General features: G+C 48.4%; 2 protein-coding genes and 1 long non-coding RNA gene across 8 annotated transcripts in view; 1 reads left to right on the top strand and 2 right to left on the bottom strand.

Moving 5' to 3' along the window:
- NHEJ1 (non-homologous end joining factor 1) overlaps positions 1 to 13,318 on the bottom strand; it is a 75,622-nt gene extending 62,304 nt beyond the window's left edge. The window contains exons 1-5 of one of the 3 annotated variants that reach the window (XM_008529951.2): positions 13,181 to 13,318; positions 10,608 to 10,784; positions 9,963 to 10,175; positions 3,106 to 3,244; positions 2,454 to 2,512 (exon numbers count right to left, since the gene is read on the bottom strand). In XM_008529951.2, coding sequence (XP_008528173.1) covers positions 2,454 to 2,512; positions 3,106 to 3,244; positions 9,963 to 10,175; positions 10,608 to 10,784 — 588 coding nt within the window. In that variant the 5' untranslated portion in view covers positions 13,181 to 13,318. Of the gene's footprint in view, positions 1 to 2,453; positions 2,513 to 3,105; positions 3,245 to 9,962; positions 10,176 to 10,607; positions 10,785 to 12,834; positions 13,035 to 13,180 lie in introns of those variants that run through there. The other 2 variants (XM_008529950.2, XM_008529952.2) reach the window with 2 other exon arrangements.
- Positions 13,031 to 16,033, top strand: LOC139083235 (uncharacterized). Its single transcript, XR_011539788.1, has 2 exons — positions 13,031 to 13,414; positions 15,510 to 16,033. It is a non-coding gene; the product is annotated as an uncharacterized lncRNA (long non-coding RNA).
- On the bottom strand, positions 13,928 to 20,326 carry SLC23A3 (solute carrier family 23 member 3). 4 transcript variants are annotated; one of them, XR_011539785.1, is made up of 13 exons: positions 20,021 to 20,326; positions 19,726 to 19,883; positions 19,513 to 19,610; positions 19,251 to 19,324; positions 18,878 to 19,059; positions 18,429 to 18,552; positions 18,163 to 18,277; positions 16,911 to 17,164; positions 16,315 to 16,420; positions 15,855 to 16,022; positions 15,177 to 15,371; positions 14,776 to 14,871; positions 13,938 to 14,681 (listed from the first exon to the last, which is right to left on the bottom strand). XR_011539785.1 is itself a non-coding variant. In XM_070618326.1 (12 exons), the coding sequence occupies exons 1-12, from the start codon at positions 20,192 to 20,194 to the stop codon at positions 14,392 to 14,394; spliced, it is 1,764 nt and encodes a 587-aa protein (XP_070474427.1). In that variant the 5' UTR covers positions 20,195 to 20,326; the 3' UTR covers positions 13,928 to 14,391. The 4 variants fall into 4 exon arrangements, 3 of the variants coding, with proteins under 3 accessions (XP_070474427.1, XP_008528175.2, XP_008528177.1); XM_070618326.1 differs by lacking the exons at positions 15,177 to 15,371; positions 18,878 to 19,059 and adding an exon at positions 19,060 to 19,166 and having other exon boundaries at positions 13,928 to 14,681; XM_008529953.2 differs by lacking the exon at positions 15,177 to 15,371 and having other exon boundaries at positions 13,934 to 14,681.
- Positions 20,327 to 20,863: the final 537 nt, after the last annotated feature.

Raw genomic sequence — 20,863 nt, forward strand, 5'->3', positions numbered from 1 at the left:
TAAAAAAAATTCTACAAGCCTATGTAGCTCGGGTGTGATCCACCTAGAACCTAAAGGACCAGTATTCCGTATTTTTTTTTTTTTTTTTTTTTTTTTGGTGAGGAAGATTGGCCCTGAGCTAACAGCCATTGCCAATCTTCCTCTTTTTGCTTAAGGAAAATTGTCCTTGAGACAACATCTGTGCCAATCTTCCTCTATTTCGTATGTGGGACTCCACAATAGCATGGCTTGATGAGCCATGTGTAGGTCTCTGCCTGGGATCCAAACCCATGAACTCTGGGCACCGAAGCAGAGTACATGAACTTAACCACTATACCACCAGGCCAGCCCCAAGGACAGGTATTTTTAAAGTAGTTGGTTTCCAAATACCAATACCCTTCCCGGGCTAGCACCTACATTCTATATGCTTTCTCATTCAATTCTGCAGGGTTCCTCCCACCCCAATGGCTTAGAAGAGATGAGCCTCCAATTTTATAAATGAGAAAATAGAGGCTCTGAGAGAAGTGATTTATCCAAAGAATAAACCAGGAGAATAACTAAAAGACCCCAAATATAGGTCTAACAAGCAACATTGTATCCACAGGCCACAGTGCCACGATTTTCCTAAAATTTCCCTGGCATAGACTTATCCACATATTCACCCACAAACTTACTGAGAAGCTACTACTCCTAGGCACTATATTCAGTGCTGGGGATATAGAAATGCATTCAACATGGTCCCTGACCTCAAACAGCCCACAGATCAGTGGAAGAGAAAGACACAGTGTTGCAGACATACAAACAGTAATACTACAAAATTATAGGTGGTAAAACAGAGGTAGGAACCAAGGTACTATAGTAGCAGAGAAGAAAGATTATCTTTACAAGGAGAGTCTGGAAAGGTCTCCCAAAGAAGCTGAGGCTGACACTTGAAAGATTAATAGAAGTTTATAAGATAGATAAGGCCAGGGCATTGGGCATTCTAGATAAGGGGAACAATGCGTGCAAAGATATAAAGGCTAGAGAAAACAGCATTTCTGGCAATTCAAAGTCATTCTATATGGCTGAAGGATAAAGAACATCAAGAAAAATGTCAAGAAACCAAGCTGGATAGGTCCTCAGGCACTAGATCAGGAAGGGACTTCTCTGTCGGGCTAAGAATACGCCTTGCATTGTTTATCTAGGTGGCTGAGGCAAGGAACTAGCATGTCATCCTACGTTAGCCATCCAAACTACTATGTCAGCCTATGTTAACCTCCTTAATGCCCAAACTTATAGACCGGGGAAGCCATCTGGGAGAAAAATGGCCTAGGAAATCTCTGTTACAAGTCTAGGTTTAATGGTCTCTTTTTCCCCTTAAAGACTTGAAACCTATTCTGCTTCAGGGCTTAACAAAACATCCTTTCCTTCTTCTCCAAGTCACAATTGCTTCAGCAGACGGACTGCGCACTCAGCTCGCAATTTTTTGCTTAGTGTTACGACCCCAAGCACTGTGGGGTCATTGCTCAGCCAGTGCACAGAGGCAGAACAGAGGTTCCAAGCCAAGAACACCTGCTTGATGCCCAGCCCTGTGAAAAGTACTAATTTCAGGTTCAAAAGACATATGAGTCACATCCCTGTCCACAAGCAGTTTACAAATTAGCCTAGAAGACAAGACAGAAATATGAATAATCTATACACAACACAATATTATAATAGCATTATTTATTTACATAATAAAGTACCAACTTGGGTAACATGTATAATTAGAAAATAGAGCAATAATACTAGGGTACTTACTGTGCAACCAACAAGTCCCAGAAGAGTTAGAGAAGGAGAAGATCAATATTGACTGGTATTATCAAAGGTCACTATTATTAATACTCCCCCGGTTTGGCATTTAATAGATGTTTCTTTTGGCCAAGCTCAATCCTTAGAAGGGAAACCTAGGCAGGAGCTTCTGACAGGCCACAATTATCTACTCCCCATTCATGCCCTTGCCAGGCCCCTTGTACAAACACTGTGATTTTCCACAGCCTACTGTGCCCACAAGACAGTCCCCAAATGGTAGCCCTGCGCTCTTCACCTTCCTCTACTGCGGGATGCTGAAGGGGCCTGGACAAGAAATAATGACTATCCCCCTGCTCCACAATCCAGACCTGTGATCAGATCTCAACAGGCCAAAATTTAGCAACTGGTCAACTACACTTTCCAAGGTTAGAGGATTCCAAATGAAATTCCTAGGTTCTTGGACAGAGATGTTTCAAGAACGTTAATCAGCCCACTTTCGCCTTTTACATTCTTTCTCCCTCCTCCTCCCCATCTTCCCCGTGTACATCTCAAACTTTTACAGATTTTCTACAGGGAGCTTTTTCAACAAAAGGGCTTCCCAACCATGCAAGCAACCTGACACCTAAAATGCAAGTCACCACTCAGGCACCTGGAAAGACGAAGGAAAGGAAAGTTGCATAAGAGAAAGGAAATAAATACTCTACCTCTACCATAAATCGTTCCAAGAAGGAATTTTCTTCAAATGGCTCTGTCTTCAACCGATCTGTAATAAGAAGGGAGAAAGAGAAGACATGCGAGTCTTAGCATGAGCTTCCTACCTGTGAGATGGAAAGGGAGCAGAGGCAAGAACAGAACAGCTTGAAAGAGAGGGTAAAGATACGACACCCAGAGGCACCTAGTCCAGCGGGAGAAGAAGGGTTGAGAGCATGCGGGCAAAGAGGAGGAAGAGTGGGCGATGAGCAACAAATGACAGGGTCGGGGGCAGCACGTGCTCCAGGAGGTTTGCCCCTCACAAAGACAAAGGTCAGACTGAACTTTTATTCTGAAGTGGGAGCTATGTGGCTTCCTAAAGTCCCAAGTGGTGTCGCCCTCATACAATTTCGTGTTGCCGTTGGCCCCTTTCCCAAGTCTTCCCTTGCCATTGCCTAGGGCATGTCTGGACTCAGTTACAGCTTCTAGAGGCCCCTCAGGTGCCAGCCAGGTCCTTGAGGCAGAGAGAAGTGTCCCAGCATCAAGTATCCAGGTCCTGGTCAGTGAGCAGCCCTGCCCGGGGAAGCACCTCTCTAATGCCTTTTCTGTGGCCCTCTGACCATCTGTACCCCTCCCCACCCAACTCCCCAAAGAATGTCCGCTCACCTCGGCTCAGCACAGCCCCACTCTCCTGGTAGTCCTGGATCTCTAGATCTTTCATGTGAAGCAGTGTTGCCAGCTCCCTCGCTTGGCACTGCAATGCCAGACTCATGCCCATCAGAGGACGAACCAAATGCTGGGAAACCTTTCAAGGAGGAGACATTAATTAGCCAACAGACACTTACAAAGCACTCCCTACATTAGGAACTAGAAGAAATACTGAGGAATAAATGTTTTCACAGGAATTCATAGTTTCATAGGCAAGCAATCCATTTACATGAATGTAAATACAAATATAACAATGAAATAAGTACATGACGAAGCTCAAGGATTTTCTTCATGGCACAGATGAAAGGAGGAGAAGAGTAAAGGAGAACCCACATGAATAGATAAGCCAGAGGGTGATTTAAAGAGAAGGAGGTGACACAGGTGATTGAGGACAGTGTTGACTCAACTCTCAGAGCAGAGACGTGGAGACAAAAGCAGAAGATCTCCAAGAAAGTAGGCATGGTTAAAACACAGTATGCCAGCTGGAGTATAACAGAAGATGAAAATCAACAGAAAGCAGAGAGCTCTGAAAGTCGAATTAGACCCAGACACCAAGTAAGAGCCTTTTCAGGGCTGATGACAGCCCTGCATCAGCCCAGAGGGTCAATCTGTTCCCACAAACACAGCAAAGTCTAAGGTCATTGTTATCATAGAAGCAAGCCAGTCACCAAGAGGCCAGCCTAGGAAGGAATTAATCACCTCCCCACACAGACATGCACATCTTGCTCTTAAAGGGCGGAAAGAAGGATGCAAGCACAGCCATACTGCAGGTGCAGCCAGGGTGATAAGAATGTACAGCTATACAGGATAATCATTTAATTCACCTATAACAAGGTGTCCATTAGCCTGTCAAAGAAAATGAAGTTGATAATCTATTTGTGGCTAGGGGATGTGATCACAGTTCCTCTCCCTTCCCCCAAGGAGAAGAACGAAAGGAGGCACTAAAGAAATGCCCTAGATCAGAGGTCAGTAAACTCTTTCAGGAAGAGCTAGATAGTGAACATTTTCAGTTCCGTGGCCCATACAGTCCTGGTCGCAATACTCGACTGCTGTTGTGGCATGAAAGCAGCCGTAGACAACATGTCATCAATGAGGGCAGCTGGGCTCCAAGATCACTTTACAAAAACAGGCAGCAAGCCAGATTTGGCCCATTGGCCATGGTACGCCAACCCTCGCCCTAGACCTAAAAAGGAGAACTTTTAGACAAGATACCCCACACAGGCTTGAAGGGAGGAAAAGATGCTGCTGGAGTGCCCCATAAGATGTGCAAGCCAGACTCATCTGGATCAGGATCAGATGTCTGGGCTCTTTAGACTTCTATGTTTTTGTTTGCCATTAATTGTCTAGTAAAACTTACTACTAACAACTCCAATTGTATGGTGGCTCAAACTGAGAGGAAAGAACTTTTTTTCCACATTTCTGTAAGCACAGATTAGAAAAGACTGGGTGTGGGGGTATGGGGGGAGGTTAAGGGCTAGTGGCAGCAGCTTTTGTACCAGCACTAGGACCCAAGGGATGCCGGGGAACTGGAGCAGAGTGGAAGGCAAGAAATCAAGTCCAGCTATAGCCACCGGCCACCTCTTTCTGTCACACAGCACGTGGCAACCTGGTACTGTCTCCAGATCAGGTTCTTAGTGCTGTTCAGAACGTGGCAGAAGTTCTGCTTCGGGAAAATTTATCTGTTCTGGACCCAACCATCTTTCCCAGGAATTGTTTTAAGTTTGGTCCTGTTCAAGGTAGATCAGGAGGAAAAACAGGTGAATACCTGTATGAAAGCAAGTCAATGTTTGGTGGGTAGAAGTGAAAGTAACTGTATTTGCTGCCCAAGCAGCATCACGGCCCATCTGGCGACAGCCTTCAAATAACAGAAACTCCTGAAGTTAATAACCAGCCTCCCCCTGGGAGGCCACCTTAACAGCAATTTCTTTGAGTGGTGGTAAATATAACAACACAAAACATGATTAGAAACTGTTGCTTTTTGGGTTTTTTTTTTTCTTTTTTTTTGTGAAGATTAGCCCTGAGCTAACATCTGCTGCCAATCCTCCTCTTTTTGCTGAGGAAGACTGGCCCTGAGCTAACATCCATGCTCATCTTCCTCTACTTTATACGTGGGTCACCTACCACAGCATGGCTTGCCAAGCGGTGCCATGTCTGCACCCAGGATCCTAACCAGCGAACCCCAGGCTACCGAGAAGCAGAATGTGCGAACTTAACCACTGCGCCACCAGGCTGGCCTCAGAAACTGTTTTTAATCGATGCCAAGTCTACTTAATGCCATACTAAGCACCTGAAATTATCCATCAGTCTCCAATGTCTATATAGCAAAAAAACCTTTTTATCAGTAAATATTTCTCAAATAATTTCACAGGATTGGGTTATACCACTCTGAATCAATGGAGTATAACTCATTTCAAAGTTAGATAGACACTAACTCAGATTAGTTAATTAGAACAAGGCATTGTGGCTGAAGTAATGGATTTCATAGCAAATCCACAGACACCACAAGGGAAAATCTTGACGTGTTTTAGGAGGTCAGGGACACCCCCTCTTCATTTACACATGGCAATGTATAAAGAGATTCAGTTCAGCAATTAACTCAACAAAGACCTACTGTGTGCCCAATCCCTGCTCTGGCCCTATAGGCCTCTGCCCTCAAAAAGCTCACAACAGCTGAGGAGCTCAGGCAGTGGGTGGATATCGAAGCAAGAGTCGCCAATCTTCTCCAGAGGAAAAGCTATTTACAATTTCCTCCAACATCTTCAGATTTCCCAGAGAAATGCTCACAATTCACAGGCAGGAGAGCAGAACGGCAGTCATCAATCCCAAGATGAATCATATCAGGTTGCAAGACAGTGAAAAGAATTAACAGACCGGGCGTTAGGAGAGCTAGATTCTAGTCCCGGCTCTGATAGCACCTATACGTGAAAGTGGTTTACTCCCAAAGACTCTCATGGTCCTTGTCTTTTTTAAAAAAGAAAAATTATGCAAGCCAGCCCTGATGGCCTAGTGGTTGAAGTTTGGTGCTCTCACTACTTGGGCAGCCCGGGTTCGTCTCCCGGGCATGAAACCACGCCACCCATCTGTCAGTTGCCATGCTGTGGCGGCAGCTCATACAGAAGAACTAGAAGGACTTAACGTGGGATATACAACCAGGCACTGGGGCTTTGGGGAGGGGAAAAAAATGAAGATAGGAAGAGATGTTAGCTCAGGGCGAATCCTTCTGTGCAAAAAATAAAAATGAAAACAAGAAAAAGAAAAATCATGGAGTTGGATATTTGCTCTCACAGGCCCACTATAATGCTAAGATTAAGTAATATTATATGTATTCTCTTATTTAATGCTCACAGCTCCATAGTAAAGATTGGTATCTCCATTTTACAGACAAAGAAACCAAGTCTCATAAAAATTCAGTAACTTATCCAAGGTAATACAAGGTAGTGAAAGTGGTGGAGCTGAGCTACAAATTCAGGACTGCTGGTCCCAAAGCCTGTGCTCTTTCCACCGCAGAAAAGCTTTGGATGTGACTCCTAGGAATTAGAAAATGGCCAAAGAGGTGACAGACGTGAAAGTCAAAGTACAGAATATCAAGAAATTACATTAGAAAAAACAAAGACCGCAACAACAAAAAAGAATTAAGTGAGATACTAGAAAGAATAGTCAGTGGGAAGGAGGAAGAGAGGAAGAGAAGTCGGCCAGAAGTGGAAACGGACCCAGCGTTAGAAGGCAGAGACTCAAAGCTGTATATATCCCACAATATCCTGCAGAGACCTAAGAGTATTACATTGGCAATGTGAATCCAGCACATTGTAGAGAGCGTGGGGAACGGGTACTCTCCCACTCTCCCGTATGACGAGTCAGAGTTAAACTGCATAACCTCTCCGGAAGACAATTTGGTAATATTACATTAGCAAGATTAAAGACGCAAATAAGAATTCTGGAACTATTCCACTTCCAGGAATTTCCTCACACGTTTACACATAGAAAAGTAAATACAAGGATATTCACTATACACAACAACAAAAGAATAGAAACAACCTAGGTGACTAGTAGCACATCAATTAAATACATGTTGATGTATTCATTAAATAAAACGTTATGCCGCCATTAAAGACTATTAAGGCAGGTCTTCTCAACATATTGCTATGAATGCTTTCTAAGTTCTATAATTAGGTGAAAAAAGCAAGGTAGTGAACAGTGTGAACAGCATGCCGCCTTTTGCAAAAATACACACACATACCCAGATACGTTTTTGACTGTCTGAGTATATACATATCTATATATAGCTTTCTTTAAGAATTCACAAGAAGCTGATATCAGTAGTTGCTTTAGAGAAGGAAAATAAGGGCCTGGAAAAGGGGGTAGAAGGAAGACCTATTTTTAACCGTACACCCTTAAATGCTGTTTGAAATGTTTGCCTTTTGCATGAATTACTCATTCAAAAAAAAAAATGAAATAAAAACTATTACAAGAATGAGTAACAAACAAAAATTATGACTGTGTGACCTCACAGACACACACACAAGCCTGAAATAGTAACCGCCTACATCCTTGCCAGTGTTCACTGGCTCTAAAAGCTTCCTCCGGGTCAGGGGTTTCCCTGGGGGTGGCATTCTTCCTTTCTCAATAATAAATATTTTATTTTACCTTAAAGCATAATTGCTAATCCATTGTTCAACGCTAAATTCTCCCCACCGCCAACAAGACTCATTCCACGCTAACCACTGTTGTTTCTTTTCTCATTGTGGCTCCTCGACTAGAGGAATGTGCCTAGAACAGCTAGTTTTTTCTTTATGCATTATTTTCAACTATAATATCATTATACAAGTGTTCTTTCCCGTATTCTTTCGAAGGAAAAAACTATCAGAGCGCATCAGCCCCCAAGGAGAACTGCCTCCCCACTGTGACCATTCGGAATTTCTAGGGCTGTGCGATGGAAAACGAGACTCGCTTCCCAAAGGCAGCCCGAATGTTTTGGTCCCAGAAAAAGTATTACTGAGGGAACAGTGCCCCCTGGTGTTCCTTGGAAAAGGTTACAAGGGTTTTGAACAAAATAGGTAAATTCTGAAACTAAAGCAGGCTGGAAAATTTCACAAGAAATTCAATTAAAACCAATAAACATGAGTGACTATTATCTGCTAAGCACTGTCGATGGGCCTTAGAAATTCAGAGAGGAATAGGAAGCAGTTCTCCAAGCACTCAAGTCTGGTTTTATGGGGTTCCAGATCAAAAATAAACACCAGAGAACAGTTTCTCAAAAAGCACTTGGTTCCATCCACCCCGTTGATGCCAAAGCATCATATCACCCCTGGGAGACTAAAGAAGGGAGATAGGAAGTGATGCCCACACGTCTTCAGACCCCTCTGCTGATAAACCCACACCCTTAGGCCTCCCACAGAAGACTCCGTCCTCTAACGCTACTGACTGGAGCAGGCTCTGTTTATACAGAAGGGTGGAAGGGACCAGCAGTAGTAACTCCTGCAACGTGGTTCTTAATGACCACTCTCAACTAATTTCTTTCTTTCTTTTGGTGAGGAAGACTGGCCCTGGACTAACATATGTGCTCTTCCTCTCTTCCTCTATTTTGCATCTGGGATGCCCTCACAGTGTGGCTTGATGAACGGTGTGTAGGTCTGCACCCAGGATCTGAACCCGTGAACCCAGGCCATGGAAGCAGAGTGCGCAAACTTAACCACTATGCCACCAGGCCGGCCCCTCAACTAATTTCTAATAAAAGCTCTGGAGGCCTAGAAAACTACACGTTTCTACAACGTTATCCTCCTAGAGGACGTTTGATATGTTTACTTTTTGCATGAATTACTCATTCAAAAAAGATTAAATAAAAACTATCACAAGAATGAGTAACAAACAAAGGACACTATCCTCCTAGTCCCTGAAAATGGCTCTTGAATCAGACCTCTCTGGGAGTTGAACCCCAGTTCATCCATTTACAAGCTGGATGACTTTGGACAAATTACCTTCAACCTCAGTTTCCTACTCTGAAAAATGGGGATAAGACTACTTATCTTGCAGGATGGTTGTGAGGATTAAACGATGAGATAATGTTCAAAAAGATACCTAACCGTCGTCCGTGCTCTATGCTGTTGCCAGACTGATCTTGATAAATGACAAAGTGGATCAAGTTAAACCCCTGCTTGAAGTCTTTCAAGGAATCCCTGTTGCCTTTGAAATAAAACCCAAACTCATTAGAATCCTTCAAGATCTGGCCACTCCCTGCCTCATTTCTCATGACTCCCTGCGGTCACGAAGTCCCCCGACTTGCCCCACGCTTAGACATCTTCACGCCTCTCAAAATTGCACTCTCGCCTAGAATGACCTCTATTTTCTCCCAATTAGTTCCTACTCATCTTCAAAACTCAGCTCAGAAACTCTCTCTTCAAAAAGGTCTTTCGGATCCCCAATCATCCTGGGCTTACCTCAATCAAAGAATTACCATACTTTATCCTGTTTCCTGTCTGTCTTCTCACTAGATGATGAACTCCAGGAACAGGCTATATTGTTTTAGATCTGGACACGCAACCATTAGCCCATAATAGATGCTCAATAAATGCTGAACAAATAAAGTAATGAATAAAGACACCTGAAGCGTGTAGACCCAAAGTCTGCTCCTTTGCAAGGAAAGGACGCAGCAGTCAAGAATCCTTTCTGCCCTCTGTCTAGCCAAGGAAAGTTTTCTAATTGGAGAAGAATTTCAAACAGAGTCTACAAAAAAAGCCAAGAACACCTAAAGCTTCATCTCAAAGCAGCTGGCACAGCTGGCATTCCCCTTCCCCATTCCATGTTGGAATTGCACTTACCAGGGAAGGACTAGCTAGGATGCAGTGGAAATTCCAATAGAAAGGAAGACCAGAGAGCTCACTCCGCACGCGCAGTACCAGCGCCTCTGCCACACGATCGCAGGAGAAGGTGGCTTTGCCAGGGCCAGCAGTGTCTTTCAACAACGGGAGAAGGAGATCATCCAAATGACAGAGAAAAGCCTCAGGGGGAGCAGTCAGGCGCTTGTTCAGCTCCTAAAAAGACAGCGGGAGTTGTAAAGGGTGAGGGTGCTAAAGGAAACTGACTCCCTCGTAAGTCACAGCAAAGAAAAACTCCCAGTTAACATGAAGACGGTGGGCACGAGAGGAAGGGAAGGGAAGATAAAAAACATCAACACAGGAAAAAGAAAACAAAAAGAGAGTGATCAACTGGTCTACTTCACAATTCCGCCTTGTACCGTATGCAGTACAGAAACTAACATACACGCTCACAACCACGGAATGATCCCAGGGCTACAGGGAGAAGTGCAGGGCATTAACCGGAATTGTCTCAACTGGATCCGACCTTCCTTGGCAACCTAGCAGTTGCCACCAAGCAAGGTGGTGGATGTTAATGTCCCCTGATCCTCATCAGGAAAGAAATTATATCCACTTCCACTCCACAGCAAGACTTCTCTTCACACTTACCTTGGCTCGCTGGCTGACCACACTGGTGTCCACCTGTTCATGCCACACGTGTTGCAGATCTGAAACCAGCAAGGCATAGCCCTGCTTAGTGATATAAGCCTTGGCCAAGAGGGAGTTCTGGTCAAGCTGTAGCCACGCCCACGGCTGCATCAACAGGCCTCGCTCCAGTTCCTCCATCTGCAAGAGAGTCTTCATTCAGCAAAGTTCCCTAGGGTAGTGTAGGCCTGGGGAGGGGCACCGTGCAGACAGTCTATGTCAAACAAGTCTTGTGAAAATCCTCCCTAGTAAAACAGAAGGCAAGGATTTACACTCTACCCCTCTCCTCCATCTCCCAGCCCCCAGCCCCCACTCCCACATATAACCAGCTGAGTACCAACCTTACTACCTCTTGGCCACTAAAAATCTATTTATAACTTTGAGAGGGTTTTTTTTTTCCATATTAAGTTCCTAGAGGACACAAAAAAACCTTTCTTCTATAGAATTTAAGCCTCAGCATACTGATATCAGTACTTCTGCTTTCTAATAATAGAACTTAACGTGGAAACCTAAACCTTTCTTCTTGAATCTTTATCACATTCCTAATAAATCCGTCAATGCTGTCCTTTACCAGAACTTCTAGAATAGAAGAAATAGTTCTTGTCTTATAAAACATCGTAAGTCATAAGTGTCATGGGCAGGAAATTCAAATTATTTGATCATTATCTAAAAGCAAAACTCTAGAAGCTCTCAGAATTTCAAATATATAAATATATATATATTCTCTAAGACAGGGATTCTTAATCTAGAGTCTATGCATGTGAATCCTCCGGAATTACATGCAAAATTTGTGCATACATGTGTATACCCATTTGGGGGGAAGAGGTCCACAGCTATGGACAAACTCTCAAAGGGATCAATGACACACAAATAAACAGCTAATAAACTCTGTGTCCAGAAGCAAACAGAAGAGCCCCAAATCCCATTTCAAGAAGAGCCTGATCGACTAAGAAGTCATGAATACAAGCACAGCACGGCAGTGGGAGAGGCGGTGAATTAACTCCCACTCCCATCCTCCCCCACATGCCCACCCCGAGGCACTGCCACCAACGACAGCAGACCCTGTTGCACATCCTAACGCTCCTGGAAACCACCTGTCCTCCTGCAGCATTTACATTTGTAGCCATAACCCAGTGGATGTTCAGTAACTATGCCTACTTTACAGGAACTTTGATCATTTTTCCTGTGAGTTACAAAAAAGGTGATATAATTTCCTTCACTATTACAGTCTATAAATACAAAGTGAAGGTGGGGGGGAAATCTTAGAATATAAAGAAAATAACGAAATTCCTTGAATTTCATTAACACGGTTAGCAGGGTTCTGTTCCTCCAGTCATTTCCATCTGAGTCTAAGCCATTATTTTTCCAACTATAGTTTCTGAAGCGCAGTCTTGTAACACAACTTAATTTGTACAGTCACTAGACAGGTGAAATATAAATATATTTTGTGATTTTCCTTTGCTGCTGTCTGAAAACTCTGTTTGCTGGATGGCAGTACTTGAGTCACGAGCCACAAGTCTCACGTGCTGTTCCTACGGGGAAGAGAGGATCTTGGAATGATTAAGCTAGTCCTCACCGGACCAGAGCTCCACACTGCCAAAGGTCAAAACGCAAGCGAAGTCGCCAAGCCCTTCTCTATTAGGCACTCCCCAGTGTGCACTCTAAGAGTCACCAAAATTGGGTTAATTATCCTAGCCTGTCACATCAAAGCCCTGAGGCTCAAGACTCTCAAACTGTACGGTTGTACTTTGTCTTGTCTTGTTTTGGGGGCGGGGCAGGAGTTTTAGAAAAAGGTCTGTGACATTCAGCACCAGACCTGGGGTTAGCTGCTCCCACCACACACGTCCTGTCGACTCTGAGGCCTCTATAGCCCACTTTTTTCTTTTTCCCTTCGAGGCCGCCTTTAACCTTCACGTTAACTAGATTCACCCGTTTATTATTCCTGCACGGAGGTGGGGAGCGCCGAGGGCCAACAGCGGGGTGAGGTCGCTGAGAACCGGCGGCTGCACCAATTCCCGCCCCTCGACCGGGAGCCCCGCTCAGCGCAGTTCCTCCGCCATCCTGCAGAGGGCAGCCAGGCCCCAGCGGCCATCCAGGCTGGGCCACGCCCCGTCCCTCTGGAAAAGGGCGAACCCTCGCTCCCTTGACCACAGCCCCACCCCAGGAGCCCCGCCTGGCGTCCAGTCCCCACCCGCTCTCGCTAGAAGGGCCTTCGCCGTCCGCCTTTCCATTGCTACAGCAGCGGCTGCACTGAGGCGCACCTCGGGACGCCTCAGGAGATAACAAACCGCACAAGCAGCTCCTTCCTTGCTGCCGCCAAAGAGCATCCTTGCAAATCCCGCCCCGCCGCCGGGAGGCGGGCTGCGCACGCGCGGCCTTGCAGCCCCGCCCACCCACGGAGGCCTGCCCCAGGACCCAGGGCGCGCGCGGGTCTCTGCGCGGGGATAGCGCCCTGCCCGGGCCAGTCCGCAGGGTTCGAGCAGCTCCTCGCCGTCCGGTCCCCACCTCGGCCCCGATTCGAGCCCGACCCCACCTACCGTGAGCGGCTGCGAGAGCTCCCACTCTCTCCGCAGCAGGCCCGCCCGCGCAAACCGAAAGGCCTAGAGTACTGGCATTTCCCCGCCACGGGGGGCGGGGTCTTGGGGCACAGGGGCGGGGCCTTGGCCGGTGTGGGCGGGGCATCTGCGCCCCCTGAGCTGATTAAAGGAGCGCTCGGACCTGGAGGCACACCGAGGCCAGGAGAGCCAGATGAGAGCCTGGGCGACCTGCCGGTAGGGAGGAGGCGGGTGGCGCTCCTTAGAGTCACTCTTGCGGAGGAGAAAGAATGCAGCACGAGGTGCAGGAGAGGGGTCCCCAGATTTGGACTTGGCAAACTCAAATCCCTTCCCTTCCCTCCCCCTACCTGTCCAACCTCTTTTTTTTTTTTTTTTTTCAAATAAAACGAGAGGATTGACCTTCACTAGATAATGTCTCAGGTCCTCACCAGCGCTCGAGTTAAGAGATGAGTCTCCCAGGCATAAATCCCACGGTCTGACCTCATCCTCTGCCTCTCCTGTCTCCTTTCTCCCTCCTTCCACTCCTGTACTTATGCTCCTGAGAAGCTTGAAATCCCTCAGCTCACCTGTGCTTTGTACCACCTACAGTTTTGCTAAGGCTGGATACCTGAGCCTGAAGAATTCTTCCCATCCATTTTCCACCACTGAAAATCCTGCTCTTGTCAGGGCCAGTCTCCGTGCTGCTGCGTTCATAAAGCCTTTCCTGCTATCCCCAATCAGAATGAATTGTTTCTTCCTCTTTGCATTGTTTTAATCTTTATTACAGACTGCCTTCTTGTTTGGATTCTAGTTAGTAATTACATAAGTCTTTTTAAACGGTAAGTCCCTTGAGAGGACAGGGACCCTGTCACATCCATATCTGTAGTTCCAGGACCTTGCACATGGGAGGTGCTCAATAAATATTTGTTAAGTGGATGCTGGGGTTCAAGTATAGATAGTTCACAGGCAAAATCTCATTCATTCATTCATGGTCCATCAAACCATGGGCCCTGCTCTGGAACCATTAGGCTCAATTAAGAGAAGGCAAAACACCTATGGGGAAATGAGACCTTTAGGTGGCCCATTTTACACACACACACACCCACACACACACACGCCCTTTCCTTAGGAGAAAGCAGAGCCTGGGAGGTGACTCTCCAGCAAGCTGGGAAATAGGGCTAAACTAACTAGGACACAAGTAGGAGTCCTAGTAATTACTGGGGCCTAAGTTCTCTGCTAGGCCCTGGGCACTGCTCCCCAAAGCTAGGCAGCAAGTCAGCTGTCTCTCCTGGCTCAGAGGGCCCTCCTTCCTCCTTTGCGGGGACTTCATGCAGTGGACAGAGGCAACGGAGGGGCTGGGGGATGCAGGGACACAGGTTTTGGATGGGGAAAGGAAGCTCGTACTCTTGAGCAGCCTTCTCCCTGCACTTCTTAGGCATCCATGCCTCTTGGGCAGCGAAATGAGATGGCAGCTCTTGACCTAGGCCTCGTTCAAGCCGTGTGCCTGCAAAAGAGAGGCTGGTCAGGCTACTGCCCAACCGGGGGAGTGATGACTTCCTGGCCACTCCCCAGTCTGCTGGAGCCTGGCCTCAGCTTACCAGGAATGGTGTTCTCCAGGAGGAAGCCCAAAAGTCCAGCCAGGAAGATGGGCTCTGTGAGCAACGAGTGCAGTAACACATCCAAGGGGCTCCAGCCTACAGGGGGTTGGGGCCAGGCAGGAAGGGAACTCTGATCCTATGCAAGGCCAAGAGGTCTTATACTTCTAGCTCTAAACCTACGTCTTGGACTAAAAACAGATCTTTCTGAGTTGTCATTCCATCCCCCCACCTTTGTCCCTCTGTTCTCCATTTCCCACACCCAGGCCCTTCCCACAGGATCCCTGCTCAATTCTCAGTCTTCTGAGCATCCACATGCACCTCCAGTTAGGCTTTGATAGTTCAAGGCTCCATCTCCGGAAAGTTTGGTATTAAAAGCCCCAACCTTATTCCCCACTTCTTACCTTCCATGCTCTAGCCTGGGTTTCTCAATCTTAGTACTATGACATCTTGGACCAGGTAATTCTTTGTTTGAAGGGGACTGTCCTGTGCATTGCAGGATGTTTAGCAGCATCTCTCTGCCCACTAAATGCCAATGACAATCCCCACTCCCCTGTTTGTAACAGCCAAAAATGTCTCCAGACATTGCCAAATGTTCCCTGTGGGGCAAAATCATCCTCAGTTGAGAACCACTGCTGTTTGCTAAGCTGAGCTAACAGGCTACCTGTTGCTGCTCCCAGGACAAACCCTATGATTTCTGACTTCTATGTCTTTGTTTATGATGGTTCCTCCACCAGGAATGACCTTCATCTCACCAAATATGTTTGCATCCTGCCATCCTTCCAGACCAGCTCAACGTTACTTTGTCCCTAAACCTTACCGGGATTATCTCAGACAGAAGCCATCTCTCTCGCTACTGAGCACCACAGCTCTTCATCTGAACCTTTTCTGTTTGTTCCTTCACACTTCATCTCTTTATTACTAGACTGTAACATCTGGAGGCACCTTTGTATCCCAAGGGGCCAACTGTTCACACCAAATCCCAGAGACGGGTGTGGGGCCTGGAGTCCAGAGAGCCTGAAGCTCAAGCCCTTGCTTTCCTGCTACTGAGCAACTCCACCCCCCTTCCCCACGCCTCCCACCTGTGCTCAGGAGGACTGGGGCTTCCTGAAGCCATCTTGGCAGCAGCAAGGCCATGAAGATGGAGAAGCCAACAATGAAGACATTCCGCCCGGAGTCAATGTCAGCCAGGTGGAAGCTGGAGAATCCAGTAGACAGAACCACGGCCTGGGTCACCCCCAGCACCCCACCTGTCTCATATGGAAGTAATCAAAGGGGTTGAGAGAAGGCTGGTACAGCAGGGAGTGTGGCAGGGCAGGGTAGGTTGTGATGGAGAGACCACCAAAAGGCTTATTTCTGATTCTGCCAGAAGCCTAGTCAAGAGGCCAAGATATGGGGCTGAGAAAATGAGGGCAGCTGACCCATGCTTATATCCATGTTTCGGGGAAGCTATTCAGAAAGAAGGGTGCCAGCCACAACAAACCAGTTGGTCATGCTGGCGGGTACTGGTTCAACACCAGTCCTGCTGATATATCCACTCACCAAGCACAGACAGCGGGATGGTGGTGAGGAGCTGGGCCAGCCTTGGGGAGAGCCCAAGCGCCATGCAGAGCAGCCCCACCAAGTGGGCCACTCGCCGAGATCCAGCCTAGGTGAAGAGGAGACACTGGAAGATGCAGCCACCTCCTGGGCTGTTGAAGGGTTTAGTCTGGCTGGCCATTCTCATCATTTGGATCCCAACTCACATGTTACCCTTCCAAGGGTACTGCAGCTAAAGGGGCCTCTTTACCAACCAGTATCCCGTTACCCTGCTTCGCTTTCTTAATAGCACTTATCACTCTGAAATTATCTTGTTTACTTTTCTTAAATTGTCCGCAAGAGATTAGGGACTTGATCTGACTTGTTCTTCACTGGAACCCCAGCCCTGGTCCAGTGTCTGAGGCACAGAAGGCGTTCTGTAGTGACTTAGTGTCTTCCTCACACCCCTAGCCCCTTCACCACTTCTAGGCACCTCCCTAAATGAGATCACTGGTGTGGAGAGCATGACAGAGCACTGGGCACAGCTGGCGGCCAGCGAGTGTGAGTGCCCTTCCCTCTCCTGCAGCACTCACTCCCCCATGGGCGCCCCGTCCACCTACCTGGACAAGACTCACTGTGCCCACGTTGGGGAAGCTGGATGCAATGCCCATGGGGCTCCCCAACAGCCCGGCCAGCACACTGCCCAGCCCCTCCAGGCTCAGCCCTCGGCTGCAGGCATGCGGAGGTGGAGAAGGCAACTGCAGCAGCCGGCCACACAGGGCGTAGCAGCCCAGGGAGCTGGTGGAGGCTGCCAAGGCCATGGAGATGCCTGCAGCCAGAGCCCTGGGTGTCAGCAAGGGCCAGTCCCACTCAGCTGGGGAGGGAGAAAGAGCTGCCTTGGGGCCAGACTCAAGTCTGGAGCATCCCCTTGCTTCCAAAGGCCTATGCCACTAGAACCCTGGAGGCTCCTTTGTCTTTGAAGATAATGTCTTGAGACAAAACCACCAAACTCTCAGGATAAAGAGCCATCCCTTTACCATGGTCTAAAAGGGCCTCTTTGATCTGATCTCTACCTCTCTCTCTCTAGCCTCATCTCCCACCACACTCTGCCTCACTGCCTTCACTCCAGATATACTGACCTTGTTTCAGACCCTTGTAGTTGCTGAGCTGCTAGCTACCACAGAGCCTTTGCATATGCTGTTCTGTCCACCTAGAATGCTCTTCTCTCTTGCCTTCACCCAATTAGCTCCTACTCATCTCTCACATCTCAGCTCAGAGATCACTTCCTCAAGAATACCTTTCCTGACCTCTCTGATAAAGTCAGAGTCCCCATTATAAGCTCTCATCACACAATGTACCTCCCCTTTGTTACATTTACCATGTGCAATTTTACATTTACTTGGGTTACTGTTTAATTAGTATCTGTATTCCCCAGCAGATTATAAACTTCATGAGGACAGGTGCTATGTTTGTCATGTTCATCACTATGTCCCCTGTCACATGTCTAGCATATAATCAGCACTCAACAGACCTTTATTAAGTGGATGAATGAGTACATTTCATATACAATGTCTCAAAAGCAGTCTTCATACATAGGTCACTAACCCAAATGCCTTGTGGGAGTAGGTAACATAAATGTGTAAACTGGGTGAGGAGGACAGTTGGGAGTGGTGGGGCCTGCAGCTGTCTGTTAACATTAAATAAAACACCTGTGATAAGGGGCTGGCATTGCCCCTCAGACTAGCAATTTCTCTCCTGTGTGTTTTGCGAAAACACGGGATTTAACTCAGAAATGAAATTCATTAAATCTTGAGTTTAAAGAAATAGACACTTTATTTGAGTGAGAGGATGGAAGACTAGGAGAAGACCCACCTGGGTGAGGCAACCAAAACCAGGGTGCCTTGGAGGGGGCAGACAGCTCCAGGGGGATGGCGCTGAGACCCAGAAGGGCAGCGACGATCCACCCACAGGCCACCGGGATCAGCACCTGAGGGGCGAGACTGAGACGGAAGGAATCCCTCCCCCAGAACCTTCCCAGCCAGCCTGAGATGGGGGACAGAAGCCAAAAGGTAGGGGCTGAGCGAGTGTTCTATGCCAGCCCTTCTACCCTCAACTGCGCCTGCCCAGACCCCACCTACCGAGAGGAGCCGGAAGGCAGGGATGCGGGTGTGAGGTGCAGAGGTTGAGGCTGGCCTCCAGGGGCATGGGGGTAACTGGCAGGAGCCCAGGTGCTGAGAGCAGACCACCATGAGCAGGATAAGCCTAGGAGAGAGCAGGAGCTTTAGGAGCAAGGGGCAGCAGGCATCCTGAGGGGGATAACGGAGGTGGGGGTGGCAAACTACCATACAAGGGGGTCCCAGAGGAGAAGGTGCCTGTGGAAGGGGGAAGGAGAGCACCTTGGGGGTGAGTGGGAGATAGTGAAGATCAGGGGGGAGGAACAAACTCAGCAAAAGCCCTGGATTCCAAGTCTACAAAGTGTCGTCCGTGCTCGGATCGCTGCCAAATCAGGTAGGGCCAGCAGCTCTGCCCTCCCCCAGTCCCACACACCCCACTGGTCACCACCCCACGCCTCTCAGGACCTACGTACAGCAAAGCCAGGCCCCAGTGCGTGGAGCAGAACAGGGCCACCTCCCTGTGGGCAGAGAGCCCTGCCACAACCAGGCTGGGGGCCAGCACGAGGGGCCCACAGTGGGGGAACAAGTGGCCAGGACCCCCCAGCAGTCCCAGCATGCCCTGCAGCAGCCCAGACACCACCACGGCCCCGGACACCTGGTGGAGTGGAGAAGAGGACAAAGAGAAGACAGTCTGCTCAATCGAGTTGACCTCAGCCTGGACTTCGTAACTACTTCCAGGGGTGGGTCCCTCCTCCAGAGCATCTTAGTCCCTGCAAAATGGAAACAAGAACCTCCCCAATCCTGGCACCACCTTAGCCCTCCTGCTCCCCTTCTCTAGGCACGCACCTCTCGGAGAGAAGCGTTCCAGGGCTCCAGGCCAGGGCAGCCAGGCCCCCTACACAGGCGCAGCACGAGGGAGGCTGGGAAAAGTTGGAGAGAAGGGAGGGAAATGAAGACCCATTGCTCTTCAGTCCCAGCTGGTGCCTGGCAAGGCTCCAAGCCCCACAGTGCCCACCAATCCCATCATTGCCCAATCGCAATTCCACGCCCACCTATACCTGTACGCTCCCAACCCCACCCTCACCCCGTGTCCTAGCTCTGTGCTCACAGTTTCCAGGTGTCTGGATGGCCAAAGGTAGCTTCTGGCTGGTCAGCACCAGAGCGGGGACAAGGAACTCTAAAGATGGAGCCTGGACAAGAGGCAGCCTGTAGGAACAGCAGCCCCGGCAGGTCTGGAAAACTGTGACAGCCAAAAGGACTCCCCCAGCCTCTCCTACCCCCCGGGACCCCATCCCTCTCTCTCCAGGGAGTTCTCCCTCACCTGCTGCCCATCCAAGTTTGCAGGGTAGTAGACACACCGCATGAGAAAAGGCTGGAGGCCAGGAGCTGGGCAGGAGAGTAAGAAAGTCCTCCTTGGGGGAGACTTCGAAGCAGGAGCAGGTGGGAGGCACAGAGCAGAGAAGCCAGGACCAAGATATGCTGTAGGTGGAGGAATGGGAAGGGGCAATCTTCAGAAATAGACAAAAATACCTATTTCTGCAAGGTTTTTCATGCCACACCCACTCTCCCAAACACTCCCTTCGGTCAGCACCAACTCCTGCACCTTTGCCTCCTACCTGCAGAGCCAGAAGGCAGCTGAGGCCCCAAGGAGGAGGCCCGCCCAGAGAGGCCCCAGAGCGAGAAGAGGGCTTTGGGACAGCAGGTGGTGGTGGCAGTGGTGGCGGTGGCAGGGGAGCATCCTGGGAGCCCTCGGAGCACAGCTGGGTGGGATGGGGGCCTGGTCGGCTCATGCTGCCCTGCCTTTGTGTTGTCTTGGCTGCCCTGGGCCAGAGTTAAGTAGAGAGAGTAAGAGGTCAGAGTCTGGGTGAAGTTAGCTGCCTGGAGTGCGGAGGGGGTGGGATGTCAATGAAGCGGAGCGAAGGGATGAGGATTGGGGTCAGGACAGGGCCCTTTCACCTTTGCCCAGCTCTTGTGCAAATTCCATCACCCATTAACCAGGGAGTCGTGTTCTGGACACTTTTCCCCAAGAATCTCCATCTAGATCCCCTGTTCCAAGCTCTGGAAAGCAGGGTAGGGGGGCCGGGGAGGAGATCCATAAAATAGCCTGGGAAGATCTGACAGACTGTATTCCCGCCTCAGCAGCGCCTCTTCCAACTATCACTCCCACACCATAGTTCTCAACCCTTTCAGGGTCAAGGCCCCAGAACACTTCAAAAGACAATGCAAGGGTCACATCCCTACATCGTGCATGACAATAGCAGTGACCACAACTGCTGTAATGTCCTCATTGTCACATCAAGGAGAAATCAAAGTAATTTATAACAACAGGTATTTCAATATGTGAAAGCTTGGGCCCAAGTAAACCAGAAGACAATGAAGCAGTCCAGTGCCCACTCCCACATGTAGAATCATCATGGTTGTGACAGCTACAATGCCAACTGACACTGGTCTTTCCTGGC

This window comes from Equus przewalskii, chromosome 5, assembly GCF_037783145.1.
Source record: "Equus przewalskii isolate Varuska chromosome 5, EquPr2, whole genome shotgun sequence".
In the NCBI taxonomy this organism is placed as follows: domain Eukaryota; kingdom Metazoa; phylum Chordata; class Mammalia; order Perissodactyla; family Equidae; genus Equus; species Equus przewalskii.